The 17,811-nt window shown below is 40.4% G+C and overlaps 1 protein-coding gene across 1 annotated transcript in view; it reads left to right on the top strand.

Moving 5' to 3' along the window:
• Positions 1–17,811, top strand: part of ATP11C (ATPase phospholipid transporting 11C) — a 208,372-nt gene that overhangs the window by 139,272 nt on the left and 51,289 nt on the right. Inside the window, exons 13-19 of the mRNA XM_069074166.1 lie at positions 5,415–5,576; positions 7,273–7,424; positions 8,879–8,950; positions 10,649–10,722; positions 11,922–12,025; positions 12,798–12,979; positions 16,717–16,977. Of these exons, the coding sequence (XP_068930267.1) occupies positions 5,415–5,576; positions 7,273–7,424; positions 8,879–8,950; positions 10,649–10,722; positions 11,922–12,025; positions 12,798–12,979; positions 16,717–16,977 (1,007 nt within the window). The remainder of the gene's footprint in view (positions 1–5,414; positions 5,577–7,272; positions 7,425–8,878; positions 8,951–10,648; positions 10,723–11,921; positions 12,026–12,797; positions 12,980–16,716; positions 16,978–17,811) is intronic.

Genomic DNA, 17,811 nt, shown 5'->3' with positions numbered 1-17,811 from the left:
ATGAGAAGATGGGACCAGGAGAGGTTCAGTTAGTGCCCCAAGGACCCCCAGGTGGCGAGTGGCAGAGCCTCAGCCTCTCTGACTCCACATCTCCATCACTTTCCCACTGTTCCTTTTCTGGTTTCACTTTCTTCATTTGTAATGATAATAATAATAATAACAATGGTGATGATGATGATACATCGTGGCTTATTGGATAGAGAGGCAGCCTTAGAGGCAGGAAGACCTTATTCAAGTCCTTCCTCTGACATATGCTGCTTGGGTAACTATGCAAATCACATGCCCTATAAGGGCTGGAGGCGACTCCCTCTACTTAGTTACAAAAGAGCTGCTGATATTTATGGGGAAAGGTTACTGCCTATGTCAAGGAAGGAACCTGAAGCCTTGAGGCCACTTGTGGCCCTCTAGGTCCTCAAGTGTGGCCCTTTGACTGAATCCAATCTTCACAGAACATTAATAAAAGGTTTAATAAAAGGGTTTGTTCTGTGAAACTTGGACTCAGTCAAAAGGCTGCACCTGAGGACCTAGAAGGCCAAATGTGGCCTTGGACGCAGCAGGTTCCCTACCCCTGGAAAATGATGAAATTCCAAACTTTAACCAAAAAACAAACAAACAAAAAACTCAAAACGTGATATTTCCATAGCACCTTAACCTTTACAAATTGTTTTACATATATCATCTCTTGTGAGACTGAAAGCTATTTTGGAAGACAAAAGCTAAAACCATCCATCCATCCATCCATCCATCCATCCATCCATCCATCTATGTCCATTCATTCCCATTCTCCAGAAGAGACTAAGGTTGACCTAGGTTGGATGACTCATTTGCTGGTGGTCACATGGCTAGTAAGTTTGTGAGGCAGGATTCAAGCTGAGATCTTCCCGAACTCAAGTCCAATGCTCTAGCCATTATATTCCACAGCCTCTAGTGGGGAACCTTCCACTGTTGTCAGGAAAGTATTTTGTCAGTTGAAAAGCTATGAAACTGTGAGATCTTATTTTAACAATCCATTCAGATTCCCCACTTTATTTTGAACTGAAATAAGAGCTTTGTAAACATATAATATTTTGTGTATAACTTGTGTAAGTGGTGAGTAGGTTGTCTTTGTTATGTTTATGGGAAGCCGAATTTTTCTTTAGAAATTGTTTTTAAAAAAGAAAGGAAGAAAGGAAGAAAGGAAAGAAAGAAAGAAGGAAAGGAAGAAAGGAAAAAAAGAAGGAAGGAAGAAAGAAAGAAAGGAAGGAAGGAAGGAAGGAAGGAAGGAAGGAAGGAAGGAAGGAAGGAAGGAAGGAAGAGAAAAAGAAAGAAAGAAAGAAAACCTGTGCCTTTTAATAAATAGTTCTTGACTTGGAAAAATTGCCCTTATTTTTGTTCCTTGGAATAGCATCACCCTTGACATCTTAAATCAGTTTGATTTCCTTTGCCATTGCCCCATTTGGGAGAGGATATTACTTTCACTTGGTGAAGTTTGATTATTATCATCATAATCATCATTCTTGTCATTGTCGTTATTGTTTTTGTTGTTATCATCTTCTGATCTTTTTTGTTAAAATTAAAATAAAAATGCTTTGACAAAGACTTGCTATTATTATTTTATATGAACTTGTGGATCAAATGTTTACTTTCCCTAACTGAATCTGAATATGGTGATGTAGACTCATTTTTTATAAATTCTCCGAAGGCATTCTCAGGACCATTCCAATGGTATAGAGGTTGACAAGGATGATACTTACCTCAAACTGCTCCCATATGGCATTAACTTCTTCTGCTAGGTCTCTATATTTTGAAAGTTTTTCCTTCTATGTAGTCTAGAGTTTATGTGTGTTTGGGATAGCAACATCTGTTAAAAATAATCCTTCTTAAATTGGAGTGGATCCCTGTTTTGTTTGGGCAGTCACGAACAATGGTTCCCTCTTCAGTTAGGCTAAGGTTGCTGTGAAGTTTATTTGTTGAATTCTCACATACATTTGAAGGCTGTGGACTTGTTGTTGGTTTGTTTACAAAGAATCGTGAGCTTCTGATGTATAATTTTAGCTACTTGATCATGTCTTTCTAGGTAGTTTGTAGATGCTAAATGTATACAGTTCTCAATGATGCTGTCATTGTTACCATTACTGTCATCAGTTCCACTCTCATGGCTTATTTGTGTGTCACAAGTAAAGAAACTCAAGTATTTTATATCCACATCAATAACGTCAGTATTTATAACACCCCATCAACACAATAATGTTAAGAACAAATGATATAAAATGTGGCATTTTTCAGAAACTCAGTTTAAGCTTATTGTATCTCTGCTTGGCCTTAAAACCACTCAAATAGAAGTATGCATGACTTCCAAATTAAAGGGAGGGGATGTTGAACCAAAGCAAGAATCTTACTAATCACTTGATATACATTGTTGGCCTAAAACTCTAAGGTTCTTTCTGAAAAGACAATTAATAGCTTCTTGATTGCATGGGCCATCTCTTCAATTAAGTGTAAAATTGGGGCAACTAGGTTGCACAGAGGATAGAGTGCCAGGCCTGAAGTAAGGAAGACTCATCTGCCTGAGTTCAAATCTGGTCTCATATACTTACTCTGTGACCCTGGGCAAGTCACTTAACCCTGTCTATCTCAGTTTCCTCATCTCTAAAATGAACTGGAGAAGGAAATAGCAAACCACTCTAGTATCTTTGCCCAAAAAACCCCAAATGGGGTCATGCAGAGTCAGCCATGACTGAGATGACCAAACAGCAACAACATATATAAAATTCTTAACTAGATGTCAAATTGAAACATTGGATGGAAGCTATAATTATAAAAACCTTGGTGTCTTTCACAGAAGATACATGAGCGTAAAGGTATAAAGAAGAAAACTCCGGCTGAGTGTTGATACATACAGGCATCCTGAAATAAAAACTGAATGTGAAGATCATATTTCAAGCAATTCACACCCAGGCATTGTCAGTCAATGCATGCATTCACTTCTGTAAAATGGAACATAAGAGATTTGGAAAATATCCTAGCAAAAACCTATACAATATTAATCAAACCCATAGCCCATCATCTTAAGTTTTGGAAATATTAACTTCCTTGCCAAGAAGGAGTGAGAAGATTGATAGGCATTCTCAGAGCATGTGGTAAACATGTCTTTAACCTACAGAAATACTTTTGGAACAAGCAATCACTGAGCCATAGGAAAGGCTTATAACAGGCACACATCATTGGATTTGCTGAATATGCCTCAAAGTAGTTTGCCTCTGTATGGAGGCAATGAAAATGATGAGATTAAGAGTGAACTGAAAAGGCCCTTCATGGGCAACATCTTCATGAGCTCTGCCAACAACGTGTTAACAAAGATGCCTCAAAGAAATGTCAGTCATGTGGACTTATATGTGAAAAAAGAAGGATTTTTTTTTTAAGCAATCGGGGTTAAGTAACTTGCTCAAGGTTACATGGCCAGTTATTTCTGGGTGTGGTGCTGAGTATCTGAGCCTGGATTTGATCCAGGTCATCGTGACACTGGAGCCGGTGCTCTTACTCGCTGAGCCACCTGGCTGCCCCTAAGCCATTGGGGTTAAGTAACCTTGCTCAAGGTTACACGGCCAGGTGTTTCTGGGTGGGTGCTAAGTGTGTGAGCCTGGGATTCAATCTCCAGGTCATCCTGACACTGGAGCCGGTGCTCTTACTCACTGTGCTACCTGGCCGCCCCAAAAAGAAGGATTTTTGATGGCCATGCAGGGATTATAGTAGAGTTGTGCTTCAGGAGATGGTTCTTAATCTAATCAATGCAAATCATATAAGGAAATGGTAGAAACTCTCACTGCAACCTGAAAAAATGTAGCATGTGCCCAAAACCTAATAATATAAGACCTAGTGGTCAGAATTATACATCAGAAACTGCTGTCCTTCACGGACTGATGGATGACAAATCTCTGTAGTACCAGGACAACAAAACAATAATAGCATTTATATAGCACTTTAAAGTTTGCAAAGAGCTTTGCAAGTATCTCTGATCCTCACAACAACCCTTTGAGGCAGATGGTGTCATTATCTCCATTATACAGATGAATAAACTGATGTGAAGTGACTAGTCCAGTGTCACACAGCTAGTAAGTGTCTGAGGCTAGAGTTGAACTTGGGTCTTCCTGATTACTGGCCTAGAGTTCTATCCAGTGCGCCACCTAGCTTCCTGTAGAACTCAGCCCATAAACAAACTGTCATAGATTTGGAATAGTGTCATAGATCAAATTGTTACCCCTATTTGCCTGAATGTTATATTGGTTCATAAAAACTTGAACAATGTTTTTTTAATCAATATCACCATAGTCTCCAAGTTGCCTTTAACAAAAAGAATCAAAATAGAGAAACCTATAAAATAGAACATAACAGATTTGGAAAATATGCTAATGAAAACTTATACTGGATTATGTATTCCCATTGCCCATCACCCTAAATAAGTTTTAGAAACATTAACATTTCCTTGCCAAGAAAGAGGAAGGATTGACCTTGTCAGAACACATGGTAAACATGCCTTAAACCTACAGCAATACTTTTGGAAAAAGCAGTCACTTCACTGAGTAAATGGGAAGAATGGAGTCCAGGTCATTCTTGTCATCTTTCTTTTCCTGGAGTTGTACTAAAGACTACCTTCAGAGGATAAAGTGATATCATTATATTCTTATTTAGTTACTAAAAGCTATGATTTTAACATTCCCTGCCATAGTCCTGGATAACGTATATGAACAAGAAAGAACATTTTCCAGGACTGCTTCTATGTGAGCTCCACTGAACTAGAGTAGAAGAACATTTTCCATGATGATGATAGTAATGATAGCCATCATTTATATAGCTCTCTGCGGGGTGTAGAGGGCAGTTTACATACGTTCTCCTATCCGATCCTCATAATAGTTCTGTGATGTTGGTACTGTTATTCCCATTGTACAGATAAGGAAACAGAGTCTGGGAAAGGTTAAAGCACTCGGCCGAGGTCACATACACAACACACACACACACACACACACACACACACACACACACACACTGTGGCAAAGGAAGGATTTGAACTCAGGTCTTGTCAACTCCTAAGTTCAGCACTCTCTAATTTTCCAAACTACCTTAAAATAAAAATGATTGCATTACTTTCAGGTCTTTTCTAGTTAAGAATAATTAACCTTTCCTCTAGCCCTTTAAGATTTTCAAAATGTTTTTATGTAATTTTCTAACAACTTAATATGTTTTCCTTGACTTAGAATTGGGTTAAAAATTGATGATAATTAAGAAACATTTAGGAAACCCTGACCTACCACCTAGAAGCTAGAAGCTGGCCTTGCAAAGATCTACACTAATCCTTGCCCTCTGGGAGTTTGCACTCTACATTCTATTCAGCTTGTGTGTGTGTGTGTGTGTGTGTGTGTGTATGTATTTTTTTTAAGGTGGAGTATGTGTTTACTGACAAAACTGGGACACTTACTGAAAATACCATGGAATTTATCGAATGCTGCATAGACGGGCACACATATAAGGAAGAAACTGCAGAAACAGAGACATTCTCTGAAACTGATGGAATTCAGCCCTTTCCTAGAAGAGCAGAAAAGGTTGGTGAATGTGGATGCACAATTTGGTTTTTCATTCATAATCATTGCCTTGATTGAATTTGAATGCATCTGCTATTCCACTTCCTCCAGCGATGTTAATAGCAGTCCTCATTAGGGGATCCATCCTATATGATGTATAATGTAAAATACTATGAGGTGTAGGAGTGGGAACCAAAGGCAACCAAATAACCCAAACTCTGGTCCTTTCCACTCCTACTAAATACTCTAGAATGGCCTTCAAAAGAAGGCTTTAAAAGGTTGGACATTATATTTAAGATCAGACATTAGAGCTGGAAAGGAACTTGATCTTTTTAAAAAATAATCTTTATTTGACAAATGTCCACAAATGCAAACATTTCTATAAACTAAGAACAGACAAAAAGATTATAAATGGAAACTGCTAATCTCCTTTTGACACAGTTTCAGAATTGATCTTGTCTGTATCTCCCTCTGAAATTCTTTCTTTTCTGGTCATTTAAAAAAATGTTTCAATGACACTTTTTCCCCCCCTACTATCATTCTTGCTATCCCCTCCTTTTTTCGCCCCCACAAAATCCTCCTTCCCATTAAAGAAAACTCTCTTCCAGCAAGAGAACTTTAGGGGGCATCTAATCCAACCCATTCATTTTACAGTTGGGGAAACTGAGGTTCAAGAGGGAGGAGGTGATTGCTTGATTGTCACTCTTGTTTGCCATTTACTGGATAATTTTCTTGAGGGAAATGTTCTCTGGTCTGAATGTTTAACCAGCTGGACTCTTATTATGCCTAACCTCCAGCCTGCTTCTGAGGGAGGCCCTCAGGCTGCCATTCATTTTAAGGACTGATTGATTTATGGGATCATCCAATCTTGTTCTGTTCTGAAAGTGTTAACATACCTAAGACCTAGTTAGGGCTTATGACCAGAGACTACTGAGGCACTAGGAAGGCTCTGCTTTGTTTAAGACATAATAACTTTCTGAATGGATAGGGTTTTGTTTACCTTTTAGTTCAGATTTCTTGGGTTGTAGTGAAATGCCCCCAACACCATGGGTGGAGCATAAAAGAGACCATAGGTCTCTTTCCTAGAGGGCATCATCTGCATGAGATTAGTAGAAGGGGCTGCCCACTTCTACTGAACTGTTACTAAATTTAATGTTACCTATATTTTATTGTCATTTTATTTATTTCATGGAAAGTTTTCAAATTCCATTTTGATCTGTCTTGGGTGTGTTGCAGCTGTAGGTGGTCCTTGGGCTACACCTTTGACCCCCCTGGTCTATATCACAGCCTTCTCTGAGGATGTCTTTTCTGTGCTCTTTAATTACTTTTTTTTCCTTTAGAGAGCAGAGCTGAAGTTGGAGAGAGGCATATTTAGTTGGGGTTTTTTACATTAAATTTTTTTTTTCTCAATCACATGTAAACAAAAATTTTTGACATTGTTTTTTTTTTGAGTTCCAAATTCAGATTTAGTCTTGGTGAAAGGTAAACCTTTTTGAGACAGAGTAGTTCAATGTGGACAACTGCCCTGGGGTAGTGGGTTCATCAATACTGGGAGATGTTCAAGCAGAGGCCTGACGCCTGCTTGTCCTCATAGAGAGAAGAGAGAGAAAAGTTGGATGAACGACCTTTGAGGTCCCTTCATATCGCAGGGAATCTGAGACTTTGTGATCCTCAGTGACTAAAACAGAAACATTCTTTGTTATTTTTGCAATTGCAGAGTCGGGAACAGCTCTTTCTTCGTGCCCTGTGCCTGTGCCATACTGTGGAAACCCAAGTAAAAGATGATATTGATGGAATCGTGGAGGAGACCGAGTTAACGTATATCTCCTCATCCCCTGATGAAATTGCTTTGGTAAAGGGGGCTAAGAAGTAAGCACAGTCTTTTATTTTTCTCCTGAGGAGGATTTTATCTTTTGAGCTACAAGAGATGGAGAAAAACGTGTGTTTATTTTTGTTCCAGTGTCTTTGTCTAGTGAATATGTCTACAGGTTAATACAGAATCAAAGTCAGACTTTTAAGGGCTTATGAGGGAGTCTCTGTTGTGAGCAATAAATATAAAATATTAGTATAGGCTGGAGGCAGTATGTCATAATGGATTGGGGGGCTGTCCTCTGAGTCAGAAAGACTTGAATTCAAGACTTGCTTCTGTATGTCCTGGAGAGGATGGATTGTTTTATTCTTTGTATTTGTATCTCTAGCACTCTGCATCATAGTAAGTATTTAAGAAATGCTTTTTAATTAATTACTAGTGTCCTTGGGCAAATCACTTAACCCCTCCATGCCCCAGGCAACTTTCTGTGGCTATAACTTGCAGAATGCTTGCCAATCAGCTTTGGCAGAGAGAGTTTTATATGCTTAGACTTCCCCATACCAATTAGGAAGGAAGAAAACAAGCATTTAGTAAGCACCTACATTGCACTAAGTACTTTACCAATATTATTTCAATCAGTCCTCACAGTAACCATAGGAGTAGGTGCTGTTTTTATCCTGATTTTACAGTTGAGGACACTGAGGCTCACAGAGGTTGAGTGACTTGCCCAGGGTCACACAACTAGTAATTGTCTGAAGCTGGATTTGAACTCAGGTCTTCCTGACTCCAGGGTCATTGCGCTATCCACTGTAGTGCCACCTAACTGCTTCAGTTAAGTCACAGAGTCAGACAAAAATATGATCACATCCCACTGATATTATCGCTCATCAAAAAAGAACTCCCAGAGCATTTCCTTTTTGTCAATTATCATTTTGTCTACCTGTACCATAGCCAATAGAATATTAGGATATTGACTTGTCCGAGGTCCATTTCTATCAGATGAAATCAATTCTAATAATGGTAGGAGCCAGGATGGCTCAGTGGATTCATGACCAACCTTTGAGTCAGGAAGAGCTATGTTCAGGTTCCATCTCTATCCCATATATGAGCCTGGGCATGTTACCTACCTTCACAGCGCTCCAGGCAGTTCTCTAAGACAAGAGCTCTTCACCAAGGTCTAGAGACCCCTAAGGAGTTCATGGATAGATTTCAGTGGGAAAAACATAACATCTTTAGTATAACCATATGTTTTATTCTATGCACTTAAAACCATTTTTTTTGATGCTTCCACGAATTTCACCAGACTGTTGGGGTGGGGGTGGGGGTGGAGGGGTCCAAGACACAGAAAAGAGATAAGAATGCCTACTTTTAGACCAGCAGCTATAACTTCCAAGCTGCTTTCATGGAGGAAGTTCTCCATATGGATGAAATCATAGGTCCAGACTTGATGATGCTGACAGTGATACCTGGGACATATGGGAAATATCTTAAATGTTGATTTGGTCTCTTGCAGGTATGGATACACCTATTTGGGAATTAAGGATGGTCGCATGAAATTGGAAAACCAACAAAATGAAATTGAAGAGTAAGTATAGTTAATAACAGGCCTCATTTCTTTGACATCTCAGTAAACAACCAGTGAGTTCAAAAAGGACCACAAAGGAAACTGGGTCCAAATAAAAAACAGGGGACCTCTTTGCTTTGATGGGCCTGGGCTCTATGGGTAGAAGGCTGAATTTGGTGACTTTTCTCCCCAATACTGGTAGTTATCTGGCTTTGTTATGAAAATGAGCACCATGGATTTTTCTTGGCTGATGGCTGAACCTTAATGGGGTAGGTCAAAGTGACCTACCTGCTGAGAAGTGACAAAGGTCTGGGTCTACAGCTCATTTTGCTAGGTCAGCTTGCCCTGACCTCAGGACTATCTAACCACCTTTGGATTACAACCTTGGCGTTAGCATATAATTTCAGACTTGCAGAAAGACATAAATTTTACCTCATTATGTATTATCAGGTGTGGAAAGATTTTGTTTTTTGAGCTGCAAGATATTGGGAAAAACATGGGAATTATCTCTATTTTAGAGTCTTTGTCTAGTGAATATGTTCACAAATTAATGCGAAGCCAGAGTCAGACATTTAAGGGCTTATGAGGGAATCTCTGACGTGAGCAATGAATAAAAATATTGCCATAGCCTGGAGGCAGTGTGTCATAGTGGATTAGGGGGCTGTCTTCTGAGTCAGGAAGACTTGGGAAAGAGCATGGGATCTGGTGTCAGAGGAACTGACTTCATTATCTGTCCCTGCTGTTTATTTGCTGTGTAACTTTGGTTAAGCGAGAAAGTTACTTAACATTTCTGGCCCCTGGGTCTTTTTATTTAAAAATATGACTGGGTTGGACCGGATGACTGCTAAAGGCTATTCTGGCTCCAAATCTATAATCCTATGAATACACTCTCTCAGTAGCACCACCTGGTGACAGCTGCCCCATCTTACAATGACCAGGTCACAAGCAACATGGTCTAGAAAGCCGTCCCCATCCTCTGGCTAGAAGTGATGTCTCTCCCTCATCTGCTCTCAGAGTGCTATGTACTCTTTTTAGTCATATATCATATTCTCATTTATATTATATTTATCAAAGACATCATCTCTCTCCCCCAAGTCAGTTAATGAGCATTTAATGAACACTTAACTATGGGCCAATAGGGCAGCTGGGTGGCACAGCGGATAGAGAGTCCTGGGCCTGGAATCAGGCAGAGTCATTTTCGTGAGTTCAAATTTGGCCTCAGACACTTACTAGCTGTGTGGCCCTGAGCAGGTCACTTAACCCTGTTTGCCTCAGTTTCCTCATCTGTCAAATGAACTGGAGAGGACATGGCAAACCACTCCAGTATCTTTGCCAAGAAGACCCCAAATGGGACCATGAGAAGTCAAATAGGACTGAAAAACAACTCAACAACAACAAAATGTACCAAACCCTGCTTAGTGCTGGGAATAAAAATCCAACCTCTCAAGGAGCTTACCCAGATTGTCAGTTACTTGAAAGTATTGTGGCCTATTGTGTCCCAAGTCTCTCTCAATTCCTAAAGGACAGGGCTTTGCTTGTTGTAACCAATTAATAAATGTTTGTTGAATGACTGAATGTTAAGCCTTTTTATTTAAAAAAAGAAAATAGCGCACCCCCCCCCAACCCATTATTTGGTTGTTTCCTAATACAATTACAGTCTAATGGCTATTCTTAGTGTAATTTAGGTTCTTCATTTTTTCAATCTCTTTTCCCCTAAAGGTTCAAGCTTCTCCATACTTTACACTTTGATTCTTCCCGGAGACGTATGAGTGTGATTGTGAGAAATGCCCGAGGTATGTGGCAAAGAATTATGCTGCTGGTGACAATGTCTGGTCGTCCTATGGTGCTTTGTGGCCCCCTAGCACCTCTGTTAACATTAGCTTATTGGAACTATACTGCTATATAGCATGTGTGTGTGTATATATGTGTGTGTGTGTGTGTGTGTGTGTGTGTGTGTATGTGGGTATGGGTTTGTAGGAACTATATTGAACTATACCCATGAAAGAGTATGACAGATATTAATGTTTCCATTTTACTGATGGGGAAATTGAGGCTTAGGAAGGAAAACTGAGTGAATGAATCAAAAAGCAATTATTAAGCACTCATTGAGTGCCAAGCACTGTGTTAAATGCTGAGAATGCAAATATAAAAGCTCCTTCAGGGAGCTTTCATTGTAATTGGGGAAGTCGTGTAGCGGAGTGATATTCAGGTATTTCAGTTTGGAAAGTTACAAGGATGATGAATCTAGGAGCTGTAAGAGTGTGGACAGGCACACCCTTTTCAGCTGCAATAGTAGTATTAATTTAATTATGGTTGGAGAGTTAGAAAGTGAAAGAGTGAGAAGATAGTGGGTCTGTGAGATGAAGCATAGAGGATACCTGCCCATGTAGAGTGGGCAATGTGAGGCACTCCCCATCAGGATAACAGGGCCCCGGAGCTTGAAATGAGGGGCATCTAGGTGGCACAGAATAGAACACCAGCCCTGGAGTCAGGAGGATCTGAGTTCAAATCTGGCCTCAAACACTTGACACTTACTAGCTGTGTGACCTTGGGCAAGTCACTTAACCCCAATTGCCTTGCCTTCCCCCCTCCAAAAAAAAAAAGGTTACAGAAATGAAACGGTTCTGTCCTCAAGGGCATGGTATGATAGTGGCTGGGTGGAGCCTAGCCTGGTTTGAACTCAGAGTTCATTTGATTAATTCTCATCTCTTTTTATTTTTCATTTAAAAGGATTATAGTTACATTGAAGTTTTCATAGAAGAAAAAAAATCTTAATTACATTAGTTATATTAATTTCTGATGGGATTTAAGCTCCCTGAAGACAGGCACTGTGTTTACTTGTTTTGTTTTTCTCTCTGTTAGTTCCTAACATATTGCCTCTTACCTAGTAGGCATTTAATAAAGATGTATTGAATGGAACTGAATTATTAATAGCTCCACGGAGATTTTTTTTACCTTTTTCTCACATCCATTTTCTGGTTCTTTATTCTAGGTGACATATTTCTCTTTTGTAAGGGAGCAGACTCTGCTGTTTTCCCCAGGGTACAAAGGGACCAGATAGAACGGACCAAAGTCCACGTGGACCGCAATGCAATGGTAAGTGGTCCCTAAGGACAAGTCGGTGAAGAGATTTCCTCTTTAAACACATTTTGATTTGGTATTTATTGTACATCTTAGATTTGGAGAGGGCAGTGCTAAGGGACATTTTCTTTTCCTTTTTTCTTTTTTTGAGAAACTCCTCTTGGTTTAGTTTTCTAGGGTGGATTTATAGTTTTGGAGACTTGTCCAGACTAATAGTACAATATTTTCCTTCCCTTGCTTTGCAATAGTCACGTACTAATAGCAGCGCATCTGTGCCTACCCATTCAATGCCATTCTTGTCCTTGTCAGTGCATAAGTTGGCCCCCCAGGGATCCCTCATATGTCCTGAGGGTCATTCTTTGTTTTCTCTTGACCTCTTGAGGATAACAGTAGAGCATATGGGCTGTGCAGTGGTCACCCCTCCCTCTCACCATATTGTGAGCCAATTTTTTTTTTCTATCATACCTTTTTATGGCATTTATTACTTTGCTTGCAGTTTGTTTTTTTTAAACTCCTTACCATTTCTAATTTTTTTTAACTCTTCATCATTTCTATAGTCCTGGCATCATTTACCAGGACTATAACTTTCACAAAATGAACTCTTTTGTATGCTAAAAATAAAAACCAGTTAGTTTTTATTTAAGATAGAATTTCCATTCATTGTCATGTGAATGTGTTCATGTCTATTGTATGTATATACATGAAAAGTCCAGAAGCATTTCAAAGGCCCTAAATTAGACATGTCCCCAGCATGGCAACCAGAGGTCACTTTGTTGTTTGCTTCCAGGATGGCTATCGAACTCTGTGTGTGGCCTACAAAGAATACACTCTTGAAGAATATCGTGCAGTCGATCATCAGATTCTTGAAGCCAAGATGGCTTTGCAAGAGAGAGAAGAAAAGTTGGCAAAGGTTTTCGATGACATAGAGACTGATATGAATTTAATTGGATCCACTGCAGTAGAAGACAGGTAAATGAGAAAATGGTACAGGACCCTGGGCAGGAGCCCTGGGTTCCAATTTTGGCTCTGTCAATTATTCACTGGGTGACCCTAGTCTTGCCCTTCTCTCTCCACTCAACAGTGGAGAATTCAGTCTATCCTAGTTTAGACATTCTCATTTTTTGCCTAGTTTCTTGCAATAGCTTTTTCATTTGTTTCCCTGACTCTGGTCTCTCCAGTCTATTCTTCATGTAGTTGCCAAACTGGTATTCCTGAAACAGATATAAATATATCATTCCCTTGTTCTGCTCCAGAATCCTCTGTGGCTCCCTGTTACCTCTAGGATAAAATAGAAATTCCCCAGGCTTATGTTTAAAAGTCCATACACTATGGCTCCCAACCACCTTTTCAGACTTGATTCATGTTACTCCCTTTCTCACCTTCTATGTTTCATGGACACTAGTATGCTAATTGCTGCTGGTACATAATGTTCCAACTCTCACTTCCCTTGTCAGCAATGCACCTTTTCTTCACATCTACCCCCAGACAATCCCCCTTTCCTTCAAAGCCTAGCTCAAGTACTACTTTCTATAGGAGGCCTCTCTTTATCATCTTTGTTTGTTAGCACTCTCTTCCTCTTATACCACTTCACCCCAGTAGAATGTAAGCTGTTGTTGGTAGAGGCTGTTTTCAGTTTTATCCTTATATCCCAGCACCTAGCACAGGCCTATCTCATAGGCCCACTACCATACATACCCACACGGACCTACTGTGTAGGCCCCCTACCATGTATGCCCACATGGGCCTACCATGTAGGCCCACTACCATGTATGCCCACATGGGCCCACCATGTAGGCCCCCTACCATACATACCCACACGGACCCACTGTGTAGGCCCCCTACCATACATGCCCACACAGTCCTACCATGTAGGCTCACTACCATGTATACCCACACAGGCCCACCATGTAGCAAGTGCTTAATAAGCATTTCTCGAGTTAAATTTAGCATCTCTGAGCCTCAGTTTCCTCCTATAAAATGAAGGAAGAGTACAAAGCACTATTTACTTCTAATACCCGATGGTTCAATCATACTCAAAGCTAGTCTAACCTGTACCTGATCAAGAATCAGTCCCCTTTGTAATATGTAGCCTTGGTTTGAATACTTACAGTCAGAAGGATACCACTTCCTCCCAAGGCAGGCCATTTCTCTAACTAATTACCATTCAAGGCAGTATAGGGAAAGCAACATTAGAGATTTTCAAAAGTGCTCTAGGAATTCATGTTGAGGGGAAAGCTCCCTTCAGGCCTGAGGAATCAGGAAAGCATTCTTGGAGGCAGTGGCATTTGTAGATTGGAAAGGACTTGTATCAATGTTGTTGGGAGAGGGCAGGACAGAAATAATGAAGACTGATATTTTGAAATAGCATTCTAAAGTTTGCAAACTACTTCATATACATTGTCCCATTGGAACTTCACAAACAGACCAGTGAAATAGGCAAGAAAGCTCTGCTTATGCCTAGTTTACAGATGGAGGCCCAGAGAGGCTGACTGACTTGCTCAGGGTCACCGAGCTTGTAAACTTCCGAGTGAGTGAGGCTTCCAGGTTGTCTCCCTGCCTTCAGATACCTCAGTGCCTCTCAGAATGGCGCCAGCCCTTTAATGCTTCTCCCAGGCTAATGAAATGGAACCAGAATCATGTTCCTGGATTGGCCACAGTTTTATATAACCTACTTAAGTCACAGATGATTTTACTAAAGGTGACTTCGGTCCTCCCAAAGTGAGCTGCAAACTTTGTTTTTATCCTGCCTTGGAGCTAACTTTTTAGACTCTTGGCTATCTTCACAGTTTCCCCTCTTTCTTATTATAAGGCAGACACATCAACACTTCCTATCCAAAATAGTCAATATTCAGAGCAGACAGGCAAATGGTTCTGAAATGTGATAAGCTTCGTCATTTCATCCTGCTGAGGCTTAAGCAGAGCCCGAGTTAGTCTCAGATATTAATCCTCATTTCAGGCTTCTAGGATTCTACCCTTAGGTGAGTAGGAGCTTCTATCCATTTTAATAAGATCCTCTTCCTCTTTGAGGCAACCTGGCCAAGCAGATAGAGGGGTCAGTATTGGAGTCAGAGATTTGGGCGCAGGGCCTCCTTCTGTCAGAAATGGAGCAAGTCAGAGGATCTGAGGTCTTCGAGCTGGATGGGCCCTCAGATACCATCAGGTCCAACCTCTTCATTTTACAGAGGATAAAACTGAGGCCCAGGGAGTTGGAGCCATTTACCCACAGGCAAAGGTCACATATAAGAGCATAGATGAGAAAGGACTTCAGAGGCCAATAGTCAGTAAACATTTAGTAAGCACCTATGTGTCAGATGTTGTACAAAGTAGTGGGAATAGTATATGATAGTCTCTGCCCTCGAAGAGCTTATAATATAATGGGGGAAGAGAACACATAAAAGAAGCTGTGAAAGGTGTAGGGAGAGGTTACCTCGTGTAGGGGCATAATGAAGTCCCAGTGCCCAGAAGGGAAATGATGTAAGTCAGGGTGAGTTTCTGAGTTATCTTCTGGCAGAAAGACTTTCTGGAGATCATAAAATCCATGAGGTCAGCCGGGTAGGAAATGATGAAGGAAATTCCTTGTTTTTCCTCCTGCTGGGAGGAACTTCCAGATATCTACTCTCTACGAGAGACCCCAGGGACAGGGAGTGCTGAGAAGACCATCTAGTCCTCATTTTACTGACTAGGAAACTGAGGCCTAAGGAATAGGAATGACTTGCCCAAGGTCATACAGGTGGTAAGTAGCTGAATTGGGATTTAAACCCAGTTCCTTTTGGCTCTACATCTCAAGTTCTTTCCCTTGTACCACACTGTCCTTGATCCTTTTTCAGGGCTCCAGGTCGAATGGATTTCAGAGGCCATGTGTTTACCCTATCATTTTACAGATTAGGAAACCAAGGCCAGGTAGTGAAAGTGAGAGGATTTGAAGGTAGGGCCTCTGCCTCCTAAGTTAATTCTCATTCTACTGTATGCTCCCCCTATCAGTCAACAAACATTTATTAAGCTCCTACTATGTGCCAAGGATGCTATACATTCCAGACAAGTTGCCAGTCTCTTTTGGTGGATGGGGTTGCAAAAGTAGTGGTGTGTCGCCCTTGTGAAGTTGCAAGCCCCAAACACCTCCTTCCCCAAAAAAGAACATTTTATTTCCCATCATTTGTAACCCTGGGGCTTAGTTGCTCCTCTTAACAGCCAGGATTATTGTTCAATTCAATCACCCTATTTTTACAGCTGCCCAGGAATGGTGATTCTCCATCCTTCCTTGTCGTCTGCTTGAAGCGGTCTTCAGGGATATGGAAGTCATCAGTCTCCGTTTTCTTTGATGAGATAAAAATACAGGAGGGACTGAGTTAATGAAATTAGCTAACATGGCAGTAAGATGGGCATTTGCTGAGTTTCCAGATATTTGAGTTAAGAGCAATGAGTGTCACTCCTAGTTTGCTTATACCATAGCATATCACAAGGGCTGTCCCTCAATTATTAATTTGAATTTACTTAATCAATAAATGGATGGCCTCTAATAGTGATGTAAAGGTATGTGTGTGGGGTGAAGGATACAAAGGAAGGAAACAGAGCAAGATACAGTCTCATGATGGGAAAAAATTGTGAATTGTAAGGTTGAAATACATTTTGTGAAGTTGACATTGGGAATGACTCTGGAAAACTTGAGGGGGAAAATTTGTTTTTGTTTGTTTGTTTTTACCTTTTAGGCTTCAGGATCAAGCAGCTGAGACTATTGAAGCCTTGCACAAGGCAGGTATGAAAGTCTGGGTGCTCACCGGGGATAAGATGGAAACTGCCAAGTCCACCTGCTATGCCTGCCGTCTCTTCCAGACCAACACTGAACTCTTGGAGCTGACCACTCAGACCATCGGAGACAGTGACAGGAGAGAGGAGCATTTGCATGAACTGCTGCTTGACTACCATAAGAAGCTGCTATACGGATTCCCCAAACGTAGAAGCATCAGAAAGTACGAAAGAGCAAGGCACATTGGCAACCACAGTTCAGCTGCCAGTTTCATATTCTCTTTGTTTGTCATGCTTTTTGCATCCTTCAGAGATACATCCTAACTTGAGCAGCTCCCCTAATAACCCACTCACTAGAGGCTGTGGGCCCCTCCCTATCCCATATGAAAATGCAATCAATTTAGATTTTTATAAAGCTTAGAAAGAAGCAAAAGGCATAAGTCATTATACTCACCAGTGTTCAATGTCAGTCTTAAAAGAACAAAAGAATTTTTATTTATTTATGTTTTTTGCTTTTTGGAGGGCAATTGGGGTTAAGTGACTTGCCCAAAGTCACACAGCTAGTTTTGTGTGTGTGTGTGTGTGTGTATGTGTGTGTGTGTGTGTGTGTGAAGTGTCTGAGGCCGGATTTGAACTCAGGTCCTCCTGACTCCAGGGCTGGTGCTCTATTCACTGCATCACCTAACTGCCCCTAAAAACACTTATGTTGTTGGGTTTTTTTTGTTTTTTGTTTTTGCTTTTGGGAGTGGGGGAAGGCAGGGCAATTGGGGTTAAGTGACTTGCCCAAGGTTACACCGCTAGTAAGTTTTGTTTCTCTTGCTTTAATTCCTCTTACGTAGTTTCCATCCAATCCCAATAGTATTGTACCCATGACAGTCTCTTACTGACTTTCACCCTATGATCACCTGTATATCCATCCTTGGGCTCCAAAACTTCCCTTTGAGTCTTTCAAAAAATATATATTAACTAAAAGGAAACAAACAAATTAATTTAAAAAATAAATATATATATATATTAGACATGAAAAGATTTTATAAACTCAAATATATTTTTCTTTC

Source organism: Petaurus breviceps, unplaced genomic scaffold, assembly GCF_028583685.1.
Source record: "Petaurus breviceps papuanus isolate PSGF00001 unplaced genomic scaffold, PetGlider_PUasm1.0 90881, whole genome shotgun sequence".
NCBI lineage: Eukaryota > Metazoa > Chordata > Mammalia > Diprotodontia > Petauridae > Petaurus > Petaurus breviceps.
Note: the sequence above shows the minus strand (reverse complement) of the source record. Positions and strands in the feature narration are given on the sequence as shown.